Below are 20627 nucleotides of genomic sequence, written 5' to 3' on the forward strand. Positions count from 1 at the left end.
CAGAGGGTATTGGGTGCTACCTACCACTTACTCCCTAGAGCTCTGAGGCACAGGTCAGCCTGTCCTCCTTCACTAGAAGTCGTTGCGGCAACTTCAGGGGCTTGATTCTTATCCAATGTTTAACTACTCTCAGTTTTGCATTCACTGAAGGAATATTCTCATGAACTTAGGAAGTATGTGCTTTTTCTAATCCTTGACTTAAGGAACTTAAATTGTGACTGTGGGTGTCCAAATATCCAAATTCACTTCATTTTGCTCTTGTGTATTTGTACTGATCACTCCCAAAACTATTCTAAATGTTTTATCTTTCGCACATCTAGATTTTACTTTTGTGTTTAGAGTTTCTTGCATTTTCTCTTGTTTTTTTTCTTTCCTAACACCTGTTTTTCACAAACTGACTTATGTAAAATTCCCTATTGAAGCCAATATGCCATGGAGTAGCACAAAATCCTCACTTGTTTTTGCCATCTGTTGTGTTATGATGTAAATACATATCACAAGAATACCTGATCCAAATAATTTCACACATTGCATTAGTATAGAACAGCAGTTCTCAATATATAGTATGCAAACTCCTGGGGGTCCCCGAGACACTTTCGAGGAGTCCAAGGAGTCAAAACTATTTTTATATTACTAGTAAGATGTCATTTACCTTTTTCACTACATTGATACTTGCAGTGATTGTACAAAAACAACAGCAGGTAAACTGCCGTCACCTTAACATGGACCAATCTGGTGGCAGGAAACTGTACTGGTGGTCACTGTGTCTGCACCAGCGACTCAGTAATATCATTCAAGTTTTCATTTTGAAGTGTCTTTGGAAGTAAAAAGCATTAATTTTATCAAATAACCCTTGAGTGCACATCTATGTCTATGTGAAGAAAAAGGCAGCATGCAATAAAGCACTTCTGCTACCTATTATGACTGTCTGGAAAAAAAATGCAGAGCAGTTGTTTGAGTTACAAGACTAAACCAACCACTTTTTTCATGAAGCAACATTTTTACCTGAAAAAACTAGAGACAACTTATTTTCTCTTGAGTATCTCGTGGGCATTTATTTAAGGTTAAGTATCTGGTGAACATTTTTTTCAAAAGGAAATAAAACCAGAAGTGACTTTCAGAAAAATTAAGTCATTTGTTGCCAAAGACTCAATTTTAGCCTTTAAGTAAAAACAAGAATTTTGGCAAACTTTTCTCTACCACCATGAACTTTGACCATTTCCCAATACTCATGGATAAAAGATGCATTCAAAGTACAAAAGAGACCAATGGATTTTAATGTAACAGAGAACAAAAAGGTCACAGATGACTTCAAATTGCACCCTTCAAGTACCCTTAAAAAATCAACACTAGGGGCCTCCCTGGTGGTGCAAGGGGTTAAGCACCGCACTATGAAGCAATCCGAGCAATCCACATGGTGCAGCAGACCTCTCCTGTCTTGCCTGCTGTTGTATTTCCATCAGTCTTCCTGTTCTGTTCCCCACTCTGTCTCTGGTGAATCCTGTCACTCCCCCCCTCATCTCTGGCTTGTACCCCAGCTCTTGTATGCATAAATAAATCTATTTTTTTAAGATTTATTTATTTATACAAGAACTGGGGTACAGGCCAGATGTGCGGGAGGGTGAGAGGATTCACCAGAGACAAAGAGGGGAACAGAACAGGCAGACTGACTATATACACTGCTGAGGGAAGCAGCAGGCGTGACAGGAGAGGTCTGCCGCACCATGTGGGACCCTCGCCAGCTGGCCAGGATCAAACCGGCGCTGCAGGCTGCGGACAGCTTCACAGCGTGGCACTCAACCCGTGGCGCTCAACGGCCTGCGCCACCAGGGGAGTCCCTAAATAAATAAATCTTAAAAAAAAAAAAAATCAACACTAGTTGAAGTTTGTATAAGAACAAAAAATACCCACAATTATCCAGAAGACTATCAAAATGTTACTTTCCTTCTCTATAAATATGAGATTGGACTTTCTTTATACGCTTCAATGAAAAAAATATACTGTGACAGATTGAATGCAGAAGTAGTACTGAGAGCCTCCCTGGTGGTACAGGGGGTTAAGACGCAGCACTATGAAGCTGTCGACAGCCACTGCAGCATGAGTTCAATCCCCAGGCAAGGAGCTACCTACATGGTACAGCAGACCTCTCCTGACTTGCCCGCTGCTCCCCTCAGCAGTGTACTTCAGTCAATCCACCTGTTCTGTTCCCCACTCTGTGATGAATCCTTTTATCCTCCCACACCTCTGGCCTGTACCCCAGTTCTTCTATGCATAAATATTTTTTTTAAAAAAAGCAGTACTGAGTATCCAGCTCTCTATTAGGTCAAACATTAAAGAAAATTGCAAAAATGTAGAATAGTTCTACTTTCCTAGTTTTTTTGTTTTAGAAGAATTTTTCTACAAAAATCTTACATTAATAGGGGGCCTCCCTGGTGGTGCAAGGGGTTAAATCTCAGCACTATGAAGCTATTGGCAGTCACTACAGCACAAGTTCAAATCCAGGCCGGGGAGTTGACCCACATGGTGTAGCAGACCTCTCCTGTCTCACCCGCTGCTCCCCTCAGCAGTGTATTGCGGTAGATCTGCCTGTTCTGCTCCCCATTCCGTCTCTGGTGAATCTTCTCACCCCCCACACCTCTGGCCTATACTCCAGCTCTTGTATACATAAACGAATAAATCTTAAAAAAAAAAAAATCTTACATTAATATAATGGGTTCCTTACAGTTATTCATTTAAAAATAACCATTTTCAAAGTATCAAAAACACAAAACAAAAGTTCTTGGGGGTTAATCTTTTTTTTTTTTTTTTAAGATTTTTTATTTACACAAGTGCTGGGATACAGACCAGATGCACGGGGAGGGTGAGAGGATTCACCAGAGACAGAGCAGGGAACAGAACAGGCAGACTGACGAAATACACTGCTGAGGGGAGCAGCGGGCGAGACAGGCGAGGTCTGCCGCACCATGTGGGATTCTCGCTGGCCGGCCGGATCGAACCCGTGCTGAAGGGGCTGCAAACAGCTTCACAGTGCTGCGCTCAACAGCCTGCGCCACGAGGGAGGCCCTGGGGGTTAATCATTTTTAAGGCTCAAAAGGTCAAAACCAAAAAAGTATGTGAACCAGAATAGGGTACAAAGCCATTAATCTCACATTAGCTCTAACCTACTCTATCAGAATCCCTTTGCAGAGATGCTACCCTTTTCATTGGGTAACCTTCCAGACCTTTTTGTTTTTAGACATATACATATGAAAGATTTTTTCCAATAGCTGTCTTTTAAAAGCTATTCCATGACTTGCTTTTTTAATATGCTCTTCCCACATCCACTCACATAAATCTTCATCATTCTTTATAACTGCTACAATGGGTACTATAGTTTGTTAGAATGTGTTATACTTTATTACATTTTCTTTTTTTTTTTAAGATTTATTTATTTATACATACAAGAACTGGGGTACAGGCCAGGGATGTGGAAGGTGGGAGGATCCCCCAGAGATAGCGTGGGAAACAGAACAGGCAAACTGACTGAAATACACTGCTGAGGGGAGCAGCGGGCGAGTCAGGAGAGGTCTGTTGCACCATGTGTGTTGCTCCCTGGCCGGGGATTGAACTCGTGCTGCAGTGGCTGTGGATAGCTTCATAGGTTGTGTGTTAACCCCTTGTGCCACCAGGGAGGCCCCCTGCTACATTTTCTTTTGATAGACATTTAACTACAACTTTCCATTAAACAATACTGAAAAAAAAAAAAAGCCTATCTTTTACCTCATATTTCTTTATTACAGGACAATGTAAGTAAACTTGTTGGCAAGGAGAAGGGCATTGAACATGCCTAAAAGTTATAAATCATTTAACATAACTTGAAAGAGCTCTTAAGAAAAAGAAAGAGGGTGCCTCCCTGGTGGCTCAAGGTGTGTTAAGACACAACCTATGAAGCTGCTTGCAGCCTCTGCAGCACGAGTTCGATCCCCCAGTAGACCAGGGAACAACACACATGGCGCAGTAGACCTCTCCTGACTCGCCCGCTGCTCCCCTCAGCAGTGTACTTCAGTCAATCTGCCTGTTCTGTTTCCCACTCTGTCTCTGGTGAATTATCTCACCCCCCACACCTCTAGGTATCTTGTTTTCAAAAGCCTATCTTCTAAACTTCAAATACAGGTAACAGCAAATGTTCCAACCAAATTAAGGTAGGGATCTTCTTTGCTTAGAAAACAGACAATGATGAAAGTTCCAGATCTATCTGGAACAATATTTGTATTACATGTATATATTATGCATGTATAAATATATACTATAGGTATAATGTATAGGTGTATATGTACAATGCCTGTTAAAATGTGTTAAGTGATGACTTAACAAAACCTAAAAGTTTACCTGCATGTTTTATGGACTCTTTTACCCAGAAACTACTATACCAAATCTTGCCTGAAGACTGGGAGCTCTACAATATTATTAGTTAAGACTATGCTTACATACTAAAGATAGAGCTTCCATATGATCCAGCAATTCCACTCCCAGGTATTTACCCAAAGGACGCAGAAACATTAATTCCAGAAAGCCCGCATCCCTATGTTTAAGCAGCGCTATTTACAATAGCTAAACTTTGGAAACAACCCAAATGCCCAAAAATAGATGACTGGATCAAGAAGATGTGGTACAGAGCCTCCCCGGTGGCGTAGCGGTTGAGCACTGGCTGCAAAGCTGCCTGCAGCCTCTGCAGCGCCAGTTCAATCCCTGGCCCCCAGGTGAGGGTCCCACATGGCGCGGCAGACCTCTCCAGCCTCCTGCTGCTCCCCTCAGCAGTGTACTTCGTCAGTCTGCCTGCTTTGCTCTCCTCTCTGACTCTGGTGAATTCTCTCACCCTCTCGTGCTTCTGACTGTACCCAGTGCTTGTATAAATAAATAAATCTTTAAAAAAAAAAAGGTAATAAAAAAAAAGATGTGGTACATATACACCATGGAATATTACTCAACATTCAAAAAAGATAAACACATGCAATTTGCAGCAACATGGATGGAGCTAGAAGGGATCATGCTCATCGAAATAAGCCAGAAAGAAAAAGAGAAATACCTGATGGTCTCACTCATAATAGGAATCTAGAAAACCTAAATAAGGGACCAGGAAAAAGAATAACTATAAGAAAATATCAAAATCAACAAACAACTATGAACCAGAGACACACTATTGGGGGGGGGCAGGGAAAGGCGAGATTGGGGTCAAAATAAGGGGGTTGCAATTGTATGGGGACTATAAAAATAAAATTAAAAAATAAATAAAACTTAAAAAAAAAAAAAGACTGTGCTTACATACCGAACAAATTCTTGAGAATTGTGTTGTTTTCCATGATACTTGGTTAAAGAGTATTCACTTTGGGGCCTCCCCGGTGGCGCAGCGGTTGAGCGCTGGGTTGCGAAGCTGCCCGCGGCCTCTAAGGCGCCGTTCGATCCCCAGCTGCTCCCCGGCCACCGGAGGAGGGTCCCACATGGCCCGCAGACCTCTCCTGCCGCCCGCTGCTCCCCTCAGCAGTGTACTTCGGTCCTTCTGCCTGCTCTGCTCCCCGCTCTGGCTCTGGTGAATTCTCTCACCCTCCCGCGCTTCTGACTGTACCCAGTGCATGTATAAACAAAAAAAAAACAAACAAACAAACCAGCAAACAAATAAATAAAGCATGCCTCTATAAAAAAAAAAAAAAGATTTTTAAGATTTAAAGATTTTTTAAGATTTAAAGATTTTTTTAAGATTTATGCATACAAGAACTGGGGTATAGGCCAGCGGTGTGGGGGATGAGAGACTTTACCAGAGACAGAGTGGGGAACAAAACAGACAGACTGACTGAAATACACTGCTGAGGGGAGCAGCGGGTGAATCAGGAGAGGTCTGCTGCGCTATGTGGGTAGCCTCCCTCACTGGGTATGGAACTCGTGCAGCAGTGGCTACAGATAGCTTCATAGTGCTGCATCTTAACCCCTTGCACCACCAAGGAGGCCCTCCTAACCCATATTTTAAATATGATCTCTTAAGATAATTGTACAACAAGATATGTTTTAGGGATCCTAAGACATAAAGTACAAATTCTTAACTTATGCATAATGTATAATTCATGGTCTACAAAGTAAAGTATATTTCTATGTATCTTTACATATGAGACACAAACCATAAAATTATTCAAGACCAGTTTCACCCTTTAATTTCAACTGCATGTAGATAAACATAGTTATCAATATGAGACAATACTACTTTAATGTCAGATACTCTGGGGAGTGGGTATCGTACAGGGAATATAACTGAAATGAAAATGCATACATTGTGCAAAAATGAAAAATTATGTAAGAATTATATAAAATAAAATATTAAAAAAATTACGTCAACTACTCCAAGAAGTCCTTTAATTGCCAACAACCTTGTGCACAAGTTTTTACTGATTCCTTTTGTTAACTGAGAGGCTCACAGAGTGTAAGTAATTTACCCAGGACCACAGAGCTGAGCAAGGATTCTAAAATTGGTATGATTCCAAGCAAGATGCCACTGGCCCTCTATTGCTCTATTTCAGCTCCTGATTTCACTCATAGTGTGCAATCATTTTTCTCCAAAGTTTCAGCTCATTAGATCAACAAAAATCAAATAATATAAGCTTTAATCATCACAACTGATGATTGCCTTATAACTGAGCATTAGGGGCCTCGCTGGTGGTGCAGAGGTTAAAGACCCAGTGCTATCAAGCTATTGCCAGCCACTGCAACATGAATTTGATTCCCGGCCAGGGAGCTAACCTATATGGCACAGCAGACCTCTCCTCCTGTCGCACCTGCTGCTTCCCCTCAGCAGTGTACTCCAGTAGATCCGCCTGTTCTGCTCCACACTCTGTCTCTGGTTAATCATCTCACACCCTCACACCTCCGGCCTATATCCCAGTTCTTGTAAGCATAAATAATAAATCTTTAATTAAAAAAAAACCTGAGCATTAAAAAAAAAAGGACATTCGTTCAGTCAACCTTACAACAAATTTCCTATTACTATTTACCCTAATTACCCCAGCAAAGGGTATCCCATCCAAAAATAGTTCTAAATGGAATGTTGTGGGGCACAGCCATCCCCATGAAGCACTCAGGAGGTAGAGTTCAACAGGATCTAAAATCACCTGAGGTACCAAATTCTGAATAATGATCCTAAATAACCATCTGCTAAATAGTATTAACTAAACCAAGCCCCTACAGTCAAACACATTAAAAATCAGAACATTGTCATTCATTCCTCGAGTACACAGGCTACTCTAGATACTCCTACCTTTCCTACCTACATTTGAGCCTCTAATTTCAAACAGGTCAGATTACCCCCTCACCAACGAGGATATTTCATGCTTATGTGCCTTCGCTCCTCCTATCCCTTTGGGCTTTTCCAACCTCAATATACATGATTAGCCTTGGTTTGCCTTCACATTGTTCTCCATACCTATCCCTGGCTTACTGTACTAACACCCAGCTAAGCCTAATAGCCCTCCTGTGAGTCTAGGGCAACCCACACACACCCCATGACTTATTTACAATTTTCCTTTCTGCAGGGATATTAACCCACCTTTAGGATTACTACCACAGTGAACAACTGTTACTGTTCATTCAGGGATTGAGACATAACAAAGTGAAAGTCATTATACTCTGTACTTTTCTTCAGAACAAGTAATATATTATTTTTTTCTAGCCCTAAAAAGCAGCATGGAACCAACTACAAGAACAAGTGCTCAATCTATGCTTGTGAAGCTAAAAATTTATATAAGCCATAAGGAACTAATTCATTTATTTTTTAAAGATTTATTTTATTTATGCATGGAAGAATTGGGGTGTAGAACAGAGGCACGAATGGGTAGGGGGTTGAGAGGATTCACCAGACAGAGTGGGGCGCAAAATAGGTGTATTTACTGAAATACACTGCTAAGGGGAGCAGTAGGGAAGACAAGAGAGGTCTGCTATGCCATGTGGGTTAGCTCCCTGACCAGGGATGGAACTCAGGTGATAGCAGTGATGACACTGAGATTTAACCCCTAGGCCATCACGGAGTCCTAGCCCTAGTTGTAAGTTATCAGAAATTAATCTTTATAACTTTTGACTTAAGTCTTATGTGAAAGGGGCACAAATGAATAGGGATATATTTTTGTCAGAGTTAGCACAACATCCATGGTAGAAAGAAAAAGGCTGTTGGGCCTCCCCAGTGGCGCAGTGGTTGAGCGCTGGGTTGCGAAGCTGCCCGCAGCCTTTGCAGCGCCGGTTCGATCCCCGGCCACTGGACGAGGGTCCCACATGGCGCACAGACCTTTCCTGCCACGCCTGCTGCTCCCCTCAGCAGTGTACTTCGTCAGTCTGTTCTGTTCCCCGCTCTGGCTCTGGTGAATTCTCTCACCCTCACGCGCCTCTGACTGTACCCAGTGCTTGCATAAATAAATAAATAAATAAATATTTTAAAAAAGAAAAAGGCTGTTCCTAGAATTAAATAACCCTGCATGCTTGAATAAAAGTTTTTAAGCAAACTGTGTCACTGCACATGTCATTGAAAGCAGTCCTCCTGGATGTCAAATTATGACTACCACGTCAGTGTAACTGAATGCAGTGTTTTGGGCAGAGTATGTTCAAGTTTAAATGCGCATGTCTTTTAACAGTAATTCTCAGTATAAGAAGTTACCTTACAAAAACACCCAATCCAGAGTCCTAGCACATAAATCTAAATATGCTCAACTGAAATTACTATGAAAAGAATGCTTAAATTCTTGCACAACTATTTTGAACAATGCAACTGCTATTGTACCATTTATACCTATTTGTACCTACACTAAAGATTCTTCAATGCTTTCAGTAAAAGCACAAATTTTATATATGACTTACTTGTTAAATTTAAAAAAGCGGGTACATGCACAGAAGAATCTTACCAGCTATTAACACCTGGGAGGTATATGGTAACACGGAGCACTGAAAAACAAATCTTCATACTTTACTTCCCCTGTTTTGAATTCTTTTGAATGTATACACATGTGAAAATTCAGTCTGTTTACTTAATCTTTATAGAAACTATGGTATGAAGGTTATTCCTTAACAAAAAAAGAAAAAATGTAATACATGCTCCCTGAAAATAAAAACAAAAGGGTACAACCCACAGATTTCTATTTATGAGTCCACATCCCAAAACAGAACAAAGCTTTTCCATATTTCCATTATCACCACCAAATAAAATCTTTTTTTTAAAGATTTATTTATTTATGCATACAAGAATTGAGGTACAAGGCCAGAGGTACAGGGGCGTGAGAGGATTCACCAGAGACAGAGCAGGGAACAGAACAGGCAAACGGACTGAAGACACTGAGAGGAGCAGCAGGCAAGACAGGAGAGGTCTGCCGTGCCATGTGGGTTTCTCCCTGGCCAGCTGGGAATCCAACTGGCACTGCAAAGGCTTCAGACAGCGTCACAGCGCTGCCCTCAACCCACTGTGCCACCGGGGAGGCCCACCACCAAATATAATCTTTATCCAGCTTTCTCATTTGAACCTCCAGGGAATAAATACAAAACAGCCAAAGGAGGGCCTCCCCGGTGGCGCAGTGGTTGAGCGCTGGGTTGCGAAGCTGCCCGCGGCCTCTGCGGCACCGGTTCAATCCCCGGCTGCTCCCGGCCACCTGAGGAGGGTCCCACATGGCCGCAGACCTCTCCTGCCGCCCGCTGCTCCCCTCAGCAGTGTACTTCGGTCCTTCTGCCTGCTCTGCTCCCCGCTCTGGCTCTGGTGAATTCTCTCACCCTCCCGCGCTTCTGACTGTACCCAGTGCATGTATAAACCAAACAAACAAATAATAAATAAATAAATAAGGCATGCCTCTAGAAAATTTAAAAAAAAAAAAAAAAAAAAAAAGAATGGAAAAAAAAAAAAAAAAAAACAGCCAAAGGAGTGACTATCAGCTTAACACACATTGTCCCCAGGATCTGGGAGACACTGTTTCCATTCTAACCTCCCTGAACCTCCATACCCTCATTCTTATACAACATTGTGCATCTCAAAGTAGAGAAGGGATTCATACCCAGGTTTAAGACCTTTTATCTCACAGTCTTCTGGCAATGTCTCTAGTTCAATAAGGACACATGACACAAGCATCAGGACTCCTAACCAAGAGATTTCAGCACAATTTCTCCCTCCTACTTTCTCTTAATCTTCAGTTTAAGACACTTATGCAAGCCAAGATCCTGCTAATCCTGGTAACAAGCTGTGACAACCAGGCACCATGGACTCCACTTTGGACACCTTTACCTCTTTTTCAATCTAAAATATATCCCATGATGGCGCAGCGGTTGAGCGCTGGGTTGCGAGGCTGCCCGCGGCCTCTGCGGCGCCGGTTCGATCCCCATCCCCGGCTGCTCCCCGGCCACCGGAGGAGGGTCCCACATGGCGCGCAGACCTCTCCTGCCGCCCGCTGCTCCCCTCAGCAGTGTACCTCGGTCCTTCTGCCTGCTCTGCTCCCTGCTCTGGCTCTGGTGAATTCTCTCACCCTCCCGCGCTTCTGACTGTACCCAGTGCATGTATAAACAAAAACAAACAAACAAATAAATGAATAAAATACGTGCCTCTTTAAAAAAAAATAAAAATAAAAATAAAATTAAATAAAATATATCCCATGAGTCACAATCACCTGCCTGACATAAAGCCATAGTACCCACCTTCTCATACTGTCTGTTCTACTCTTATCTTTCCTTATGTCCATCTTGTAACAGGGTGGTCCCCAGGAAAGGGGGAGGTTCCCTGCCCCACCCAAGGGAGGGTGGAGCTGAGCAGGAAGAGGAGAAGCTGCAGAAGAGACTGAGGAAGGAAGCAGGTTGGAGCCAGGAGACCTGGAGGAGGCGCATGGAGCCTAGAGACATGTGAAGAAACTGCGCTTGTCTTTTGGTCGTGGACTGGGTGACACAGATGTGGGTGAGACCCATGGGGAGGTGACCATGGCAGCTTTTATCTTGATGTTGATTTTGCTCTTTTCCTTCTGGGCTTGTCTGATTGTTTCTGACCCTTTGCTGTGGGTCCCCACTGGAAGGTGCTTTAGACTCATGGCAGGCTTTGGGGCCTTGCTCTGGGCCAATCCCATTTGGATGGACTTTTACCCACGAGGGGACGGGTAACTTTGGGTGCTTCACTTAGAAACTAGACTCTTTGCCTTACCTGTATTGTTTCCTAGTTTTATTAAAGTTCCTTCCCATTAAAGTCTCCTATGTTTTGTGTTGATGCGGCGGATGGCAGAACCCATTTAGAATAGGCAGGTTTGCGGGGTTTGGGCTGCCCCTCTCCCTGTCCTATAACAATCTCACTTCCTGCAATTTATTTACATTAAGATGAAACTGTTTAAAAAAAAAAAAAAAAAAAACCTTAGGGCAAAAAATAGACTCATTGTCTTAAAACAGGATGTCCATATGTTTTCATTCCACAGTATGCCCTGGGTTCCAGACCACCTTTACCTGTCTTTTTTCCGGACTACCTGTGCCTCTTTCCTACATGAAGATGATAAACCAACCCTTCAAAGAAGCCAAACAAGATTTCTTTTTTCTTCAGAGAAAGCAAGAAACAGGACATCTCTGCTCCAACTTGCCATTGCAAACATGATCCGGCTGCTGTGTAAGCTACTTTGAGGATTTGACAACTGCAATGGGAGGAATGAAGGGAGGGCAGAGTCAGAAGACCTAGAAATGGGTTCCCACTAATCACCTGCAGTGCCTTGGGCAAGTCACTTCTTCTCCTGTGGCTTTATGGAGAATCCTTTGGTTAAAGTAGCTAATACCACTTAAAAAATTCTATTGTGCTATCTCTTTTATTAGTTTTTCTTTCTTAAATAGGTGTTCAACACATTCTGAAAGTAGTACCCTATTGATAAAAAGACTTGCAAACACAATTCTTAAAGAGTTATTCAGACCAAGTAATCTGTCTCAAAATTAATTGAGCTAACACATCCCCTGGTTTATGTGACTACTGTGGCCAAATGGAATTCATAATTTGAGGAAGAGCTACCAACGATGAGGTTTCTCAATATGCAAAACAGATTTCTTGAATTTAAAAAAAAAAATTATGAATACAGAGCCTCCCTGCTGGCACAGGGGTTAAAGCCACAGAGCTATCAAGCTATCACCAGCCACTGCAGGACTGAGTTTGATCCCAGAGTTCAGTTCCAGGCCAGCCAGGGAGCCAACCCACATGGCACAGCAGACCTCTCCTGTCTTGCCCTCTGCTCCCTTCAGCGATGTATTGCAGTAGATCTGTCTGTTCTGCTCCCCACTCTCTCTTGTAAATCCTCTCATCACCCTCTACACCTCTGGCCTGCTCCCCAGTTATTATATGCATAAATAAATCTTTAAAAAATTTTATGAATACAATGGAAGTAATGCTTTACTTATCCCAGCATCCTAAGATATCAAAATGATCAGAGTATTTTTAATGAGCCAATGATATTCAAAAATGTTTTGGCCAATAGTTTTAATGTCTATTTGTCAAATCATCTAGTAAATTAGACACCACACAGAAGGAGTGGACTTGGTCTACAATGCTGTGGAAACTAAGAAGCTGCAAAGGACTTTCCAAATGTACTTTAATAAACACGGACTATATCATCTATAAAAAAGTGACAGACACAAGTAGTATTAAAACAGATTGCAGGGCCTCCCTGGTGGCGCAACGGTTGAGTGCTGGGTTGCAAAGCTGCCGGCAGCCTCTGCAGCACCGGTTCCATCCCCGGCTGCACCCCGGCCACCTGAGGAGGGTCCCACATGGCCCGCAGACCTCTCCTGCTGCCTGCTGCTCCCCTCAGCAGTGTACTTCGGTCCTTCTGCCTGCTCTGCTCCCCGCTCTGGTGAATTCTCTCACCCTCCCGCGCTTCTGACTGTACCCAGTGCTTGTATAAATAAATCTTTTTCTCATAAGGCCTTCTTATGGTCCTAGAAAAGTAAGAAAATGAACTAAAATCCTAATAAATGAACTCTGGAAAAATGATTATATCCAGATTGCTCCAAAATTCATAAATCATGTTCCATCTATTTACAGCAAAACTAGAAGGCTGACATTTACCACCACCCCTGCTCACATATTTATCTATCTAAATCACAATGTCTGTGGTATTCTATACAGCTGACGATACCTTCCTTTCCACAGGTGTTCCTCATTTATCTCCCAGAAACAATTCACTCTGCTTGTTTTCTTCTATACCCCACTGACCTTAACTTGTCTTTGTTGGTCCCTCCTCTTAGGGCACCAGGATCTAGGTGATCCTGTCCAATTCCATGATTCCAAACACTACAAATTAATGAAGCTTACAATATTCACCTCTACTTTATAAATCTCTTCCTATACAACATATATCTAAGAATTTAGGCCTCTTTCAGCTTATAGTTCCATTCTGCAAAGATTACTTCTATAGTAATTTGAAACTATTTCCTAATCAAGTTAAATGGTATCAGGATAATTCTCTAAAATATTACATTCATAGGCGATGCATTCCCCCTCAGAGCAACAAAATTCACACACTATATTAATACTTGTAACTGTGTTTCTTTACCAGTACTGAACACTTGTCAAAGAGTAATTTGACCATGGTGAATTACACCCTCAATTTTAGTAGAGGACCAAAAACTACCCTTGCCACCAGTCTACCAAAAAACAACAACAAAAAACCCTGGCAGTCCTAGTCCATTTGTAAACATCAGATTTGCTGGGCAGTGCTTCTAAGAATGCCAACCCTGCCCATCGGTCACTGCTACCACACTGCCACCTCCTGTCTTAGAACTCTGAAAGCTTGAATCAGATGCGACAATCGAGAAAGGAAATGGCTAAGAATAGCCACCCTCTCCTTCCTCCCAGACCAAACCAACTACCAGGGTTACTGAGCAGATAATTCACACCTTTCAAAAACTGGTTACTCCTAGAAAAACTGCTGCCTGAACATTGTTAAAGACAATTACAAAAACCTTGACTTAAAATATATGAAGGTGGCTGAACAGCTTTGCTTTAATACAAGCCCCCAGACCCATAACAACACATTAAGTGCAGTGGTGTACCTCTTAAAAGAATTTCAAAGCATGGCAAAAATAAGTTCCCTCTCACTACTGCCCCAAATGAATACACATACAAAAGCAACTGACCTTCCATACTACAAAATAGAAATACAAGTTCCTTATAGGGAAAACCATGGATCTCTGTAATTCCAAAAGATATTTAAAAACCTTAACTGGTAACTCATCTATTTCAAACAGAATGGCAAAACTCAGAAAAATATGCCCCTTGTAGTTTATTATAAAGGCATTTGGCATGAACAGAGAATGTAAGTGATCACACAAATCAAAAGGAAAGCCAAAAAAACAGAAGCCAAGATTCTGAATTCCCACTGGCTCCAAGCACTTGTCATGTTTCCATAACGTCTTCCTTGTTAATGTGGACAATCACACAGATGCTACTTACCAACATTCATTTAACTTTTTTTATTCTAATAAAGATAAAGTAAAAAAAATTTAAACTCTTTGAAAATATTAAGACAATATGAAATTTAAAAAAAGCAAAATCTTTTTGGCTATAACCACCTAAACAATCATGCATGACTGATTTTAAACTGAGCACTCCCAAGGATAACCCTGCTTATGGTTCTTCACCAGCCATGAAAGTTTCCTAACATTCAAATCTATGCATGTGTGAGAAGTCTACCCAATGCACAAGTTTCACCTGTACACACTTATAAGGAGCAGCACAGCTATCCATACCTGTATTTAGATGTTCAGCATTAGAAAGAGCTTTTGTTGACCTGACCCAACAGGGTCTTATGCCTTGAAGAAGGAGCACATTTCTGGGCACATTGCCCCACCCTCTTCTTTACTTAATGGCTGTCAAAATGCAGCAATAACTTTTAAATAGTCACTTAAAATAAGATATGTTTACAACCCCAGAAACTTTCATACATGCTCAATCTATACAATTTATATGGTAAACATCAGAATCTATTATGGAAATAAGCTGTTCACTTAACTTTTTTTTAAGCAAACAAAAAACAGACATTTGGGATTTGGCATATTTGCTTTAACAAACGCTTTCTGGAAAAATATTAGCAACTATATCCTACTATTTGTCACCTTTATTCAAATATATTTTAGCTATAATAATCCTAATCATAATGCTGACAGCTAAACCATCAGGAAATTTAAGCTGCAAAAATTTGAAAATATATTTATGTTCATAATTGTGAAAAGTCATGGAAAATGAACTAAAACTACCATTCTCTCAGTTTTCCAATGTCAGCAACTTTCCCATTCTTTTTCCCATGCCCAGTGATCCACGACATAACAAAAAAACTGCATCAGTGCTATTTACAAAATCACATAGGGGCACATACAAGGTCCCACAAGATACTGAGTATCAGACTCAGCTACAGTCTTTCAAAGTCACAAACCATATTCACACCCACCCTCCTCCCCAAGGGGAGCAAATTTTTTAAAGCTTATACCTCAGAGTAAAGTCAAGTCTTCTTGCTTTGTCTTATATTTGAAACAAAAAGTGCAACACTATTACAGATCTCCAACTCTATCTTCTTTTTGGATACAAGGAACCTCAAGTTCTGTGAAGTACTGCTATTATCTTCCCCAACTGAGGGGTATCTGAATGCAGAAAATCAACATTCCTTCCACATTCCCTCCAGACTTCGGTAAGCAGGAGCTAAACTTGGTCTGAACTAAACTCAACAATGCCTCTCTTCCTGTAAGGGTCCCTGCCTACCTATACTTGAAGTCAGAGTTGGGCCAGCCTGCCAAATAAACATCCAGTCACCTCCTGAAACTGCTCCCCTGTTTAGTTGCTGCAAGCCCATTCATCCATCTCAGAGTGCTTCCATAAGCATTCTCAGCACCCGCTCACAACGTGCCTTGCACAACAGGTATAAAGGTCACTGTGGCATATGTGGGTGTGCCTGCCTCGGATGCCCACATGATGGTGGGATGGAATGTAGCGACTGCTAAGCACAAAGAACTGGTCTACAACACTGGCACTCAACTCACTATCACCAATCCCATCCACCCAGACCTTCACATTGGTGCTGGCCATGTGGAGCACCACGTTGCCTTCTCTGCCCTCTCCGACTGCCTATCAGAGTGAAAAAAGTCCAGATAAGGGAAACCACATCACAATTGCAAGATTCAGCTAAAACAAAAATTTTATATAGTTTTCCAGCAAGCTTCCTTGGACAGAGAAATTTCTACTTTTGTCTTAAGCAAATGACTAAAATATATGCAAAGGACTTTGATTGTTCTCAAAATCAGCAAAAATTCATCTCCTATGTAGTCACTCCTGCTTACAAGTAAGACAGTATAATTTAAAATCCTGAGAATTTTAATGCTAGTGAAAATCAATAAGGAATTTTAATCCATATTGTTAATAAAATGAAAAAACTTCCATTGATAAGTAAATTGCTGACAACACTTTACCTTATATTCCTTCCTAAATAGCAACTCCTGTTCCTTATTTAAAAAAAAAAAAAAAAAAACAAGTGACTAAGTATGTCTTTAGATTGGGTAAAAGCCTTTCAAAAAAAAAAAAAAAAAAGGGAGTCTTTACTACATGATGTTTTTAACTTAATTCCCTACACATGAGGAGAAATTCACACCAGGCTGGAAAGTAAAAAATCAGGAGAGTAAGTCAGAGAAATCTGCACTGACACTCAGGTCAATGAATTATATCCAAAAAACAAGACATTTAATCATTACTATCAGAAATTCACAAATGTTAAAATGCCAGTCCCTCAACACAACTCTTATTTTTTAATTCAAAATTTGCAGGAAATTAAGGCACTGGCTAAACATGAGCCAATTGGAATTTGCAGAATGTACTTATTTTTTCCCCTAAGCAACCAATTCAGATTATGCCTCTAAACCAATTTTAAAGAAGATACATCTTCTCACTCTGTAATTCTGATTAAACTGACTTCAAGTTAGATACTTTACAGTGCATTCTACTTTAGAATCTTTTAAAAAATAACTACATTTTCCTACATGAAATAGCTCAACACCTACAGAAACTCTTAACTACAACTAAACCAGGTCACATGAATGAATCCCTTTCCAATTATTCTAGTTGAAATTAAGTTCCTGAACAAGAGAAATCCTCCAAATCTAACCCAGCTCAGTAACAAAAACAAGATTTGTGAAAATGTTTTACTGGAAGAGAGCTCAATCTAGAAATCTACATATATGATAACACCTTATATAGCCATGTCCCTCCGCACAGTACCAGGTAGAGAGCCAACCCCTCAAGCTCACACACTCTTACCAATATCTAATCAACACACACAGTCCTAGTTTAAATTAACTTTCAGTGTATAGCTGGGCCCAGAATGGGAGTGGGGGATGGGAGAGAAGACAGAAACTAACCCCACGGCGCAAAATCCGGAGGGAGGAGCACATTTCCAGTTAAGAATCACAGAGCCAAGATTTGGCTTGGTCCTAAGGAGTCATTTCTCCAAAATACTCCAGAGGTTATATAACATTCTCCCAACATTCTACCAAGTGGCACACTACACATGCTCTCCTAAGAAGAGCAATCCCCTCACTTAAGTAGCACAAATATGCAGATCTTCATGTTGGAAGCAAAAACATTTTTTTAAAGGGGGAGATGAATGGAAAACAAAAGAGCATTTGCAGAAAACTACCTAACGCTGGAGTGAATGAAAGCCCTTCTGAGTAGGAGAAGCCCGGGCTTTCATTCACGCTTTCCAATCCGGCTGGTAGCTAACAGGGTAAAGGTAAATTCCTCTCCTCTTACATGTGGGGATGGCCTCCCAAACCTCTTAGCCTGGTTGCTGCCAACTGGGGTCAGAGTAAAAAAGGCGAGACACACCCGCCTGCACTGCAGCTGCTCCTGTCCATCCATTACTTACAGGTGGGGGGCGGGGGTCATACACGGCTTCCTAGACCTACAGAACTGCCTTTGAAACTGATTTCTTGGTGTAACACCCTGACCTACTCCGCCAGAGAACATTTAGCTGTGCGAACTTCCTTGAGAGAATTTTATACCAATAACAATAATTCAGTGGCAGACTCCACAAATGCCCTCGGTTCCTTGGAAGCATTCCTTACACACACTTAGAGACACACTTACAGAAGACACACACACCCCTGTCATAAAATTAAATGCAAAAGTAAAAGATGAGAAACGCCGCTTAAGAGAAAAAGAAATTGTTTTCTGTGGCGTTAGGAGTCTTTCCTTCCAATTATGGGGTAAGAACAAGAACCGATGAGCTCACCTTTGCCTTTTGGGGACCGAGTGCTCGACTTCTATGGGTTTTCCGTGCAATTCCACCTTACCTGCGGACACACAGAGGTGGAAGACAGTTGGCAAGGGTTAGCACAGCAGCTCCCCTGGCCGGAAAGACCCGCACGGTCAAAGCGGCGACACAAGTGGTCTCCTGAGAACTCCCAGGAACTTAGCAGGACGCGGCTCAGGGCCCTGAGAGAGACGCTGACCCCCTGGGGCTCGGCGTGTGTAACTTACAGGTGGGCAGGGAGACTGGCTCACAACTTCGGCGACAACCTTCCCCCTAGGCCTCTGCGCCCACCCCCCGGGTCACCCAATCCCTCGACGCCCGCAGGACCGACGCTGCCCCTCCACCCTGCTCCAGAGGACAAACTCAGGAAGGGAGCTGGGGCGGCTCTCTTCCCCCGCTTCAAGCGCAGACCCACCGCTGCAAGGAGCGGGGCGCAAGGCTCGAGGACCCAAGGGCAGGCGCCGCAAGAGCGGGCGCCCAGAGGTGCATCTCCCCGCGGAAGGAACGGCGCGCGACGGCCCGCGAGGCGCGCGCCACACCGAAAAGCCCGCGGCCGCGCGAGGGCCCCCGGCGCTGCCTTCCCCTTCGGGATTCGGTCCCGCCCGGCCGCCCCACCGCGCGCGCCCCGCCACCTCGCCAGGCTGCAGCCCGCGGCCCCGCACAGCAGCCAGGGCCGCCTCCCCGGCCACCAGCGGCCGCCCCCGCCCACCTGCCCTTCTGGCTCGTCGGAAGGGAGGAGGCTGAACGTGGGGCCCAGGTCGCACTTGCTCGCCTCCCGCAGGGCGGAGAGGAAGCGTGGGGGCCTCGGTGCGCGGCGGGCGGGGGACACTTTGCGTTCTCCCGCCGCCGCAGGCTGGGACAGGAGGGAGGGGAGAGAGACGCCAGCGCCATAAATAACGAGCAGAGAGGAAGGAAGGAGAAAGGAGCGAGCGTTCGCGCTCGGCCCCCGAGGCCCGGCACGCCGGAGCCCGGAGCCGCGCCTGGGCCGCGAGCCGCGCGAGCGCTGGGAGGCGGGCGCGGGCGGCCGCGCCTCCCCCAGCCCAGTTCGGGGCGCCCGGCCGGGTCTCTGCGCCCCTCGGAGTCCGCGCCTGGGCTTTCTTGACAGCGCGTCCGCCCTCCGCCCGCAAACCCCCCGCCGGCGGACGGGAGCCCCGGGGGGCCGCGGCCGTCCCCAGACGGAGTTCAACACCCCGACCCCACGCGTCCGGGCGCCCGGGCCTCGCTTCCTCTCCCCGCCCGCACCCCGCCTCGCCCGGGCCCGGGGCCCCGCGTGGACACCGAGGCGGCGGCCACGGGCCTTGGCTCCCGGCCCCTGACCCCGGCAGGCCCGGGCGGGCGGCGCGGGGCGGGGGCGCGCGCAGACACCCCAGCGGGGCCGGCCGGGGCCCACCTGAAAGCGCCTCGATGGCCTTGAGGGCCCAGCTCTCGTCCGGACAGTCCACGAACGCGTAGCCCGTCTTCACCAGGAAGGGTCCCGACACCGGGATCTTGGCGTCCTTGAAGACACTTTCCAGGTCCGAGGGCACGGCGTGGTCGCTGAGGTTTCCAATATACAGTTTGTTCATTGTTCAGAGTGGTCGTTTAAAAAAAAATAAGAAAAACGAAAAATTAAAACCACCCCCAGTGACGGGCGGCTGCGGCGGGCTGGGCGCCCTCGTCCCCTCGCCGTTGGAGCGCGCACGGCAGGCACCGAGGGCCCGAGAGAGCAGCGGCAACAAACCCAATGGGAGGGTTCTCGGTTTTCGTTTCCTAGCTATTAAAAAAGGAAAAGAAAAAGCCTCACTACACACCAAATGCATCAACGAGTCTTCCTAACTCTGAGGAGGCGGGATTAGCGAGAAAAAGGCGAGCCGGAGGGGGCGGGGGGGAAACTACTTTTTGTCTCTTCCTCCCCGGCCTCTCGCGGCGGCCGGCGGCCGGTGGAAATATCACACTCCGGGAGGCCCGACGCCGCCTCCCCGTGAAAAAAAAAAACCCCGAAGGGGTGACTGGCAGCGGGGAGGGGAGAAGGGGTGGAGGAAGGCGCAGGAGGCGGAAAAAATCCGCTCCGAGTGTCCGGCTTTTTGAATGAGCCACGTGTTCAAACTACAAATCAACGTCTCACGTGAGGAATCCCAGCGCCTCAATTAGAGTGGGTTGGGGGGGGGGGGGAGAGCGAGCGCGAGGCGGGGGAGGGGAGGGGAAACGAGATTGGGCGAGGGGCCCGGGCGGGAGGGGGAGGAAGGGAAAAGGCTGAAGGAGCCGCAGCCGGGGCGCGCGGGAGGGGCCGGCTGTCACGACGCGAGTTTGGAAAGGGTTATCTGGTCGGGGCGGGCCCCGCGGGGGCGGGGAGGGAGAGCA

The 20627-nt window shown here is 44.6% G+C and overlaps 1 protein-coding gene across 1 annotated transcript in view; it reads right to left on the reverse strand.

Annotated features, from left to right (window-relative positions):
• Window positions 1–19852, reverse strand: part of IGF2BP3 (insulin like growth factor 2 mRNA binding protein 3) — a gene marked incomplete at its 5' end in the record, with an annotated part of 118419 nt that extends 98567 nt beyond the window's left edge. Inside the window, 2 exons of the mRNA XM_084230763.1 lie at window positions 18267–18327; window positions 19678–19852. Of these exons, the coding sequence (XP_084086889.1) occupies window positions 18267–18327; window positions 19678–19852 (236 nt within the window). The remainder of the gene's footprint in view (window positions 1–18266; window positions 18328–19677) is intronic.
• Window positions 19853–20627: the final 775 nt, after the last annotated feature.

This window comes from Talpa europaea (genome assembly GCF_964194135.1).
Source record: "Talpa europaea genome assembly, chromosome: 3".
NCBI lineage: Eukaryota > Metazoa > Chordata > Mammalia > Eulipotyphla > Talpidae > Talpa > Talpa europaea.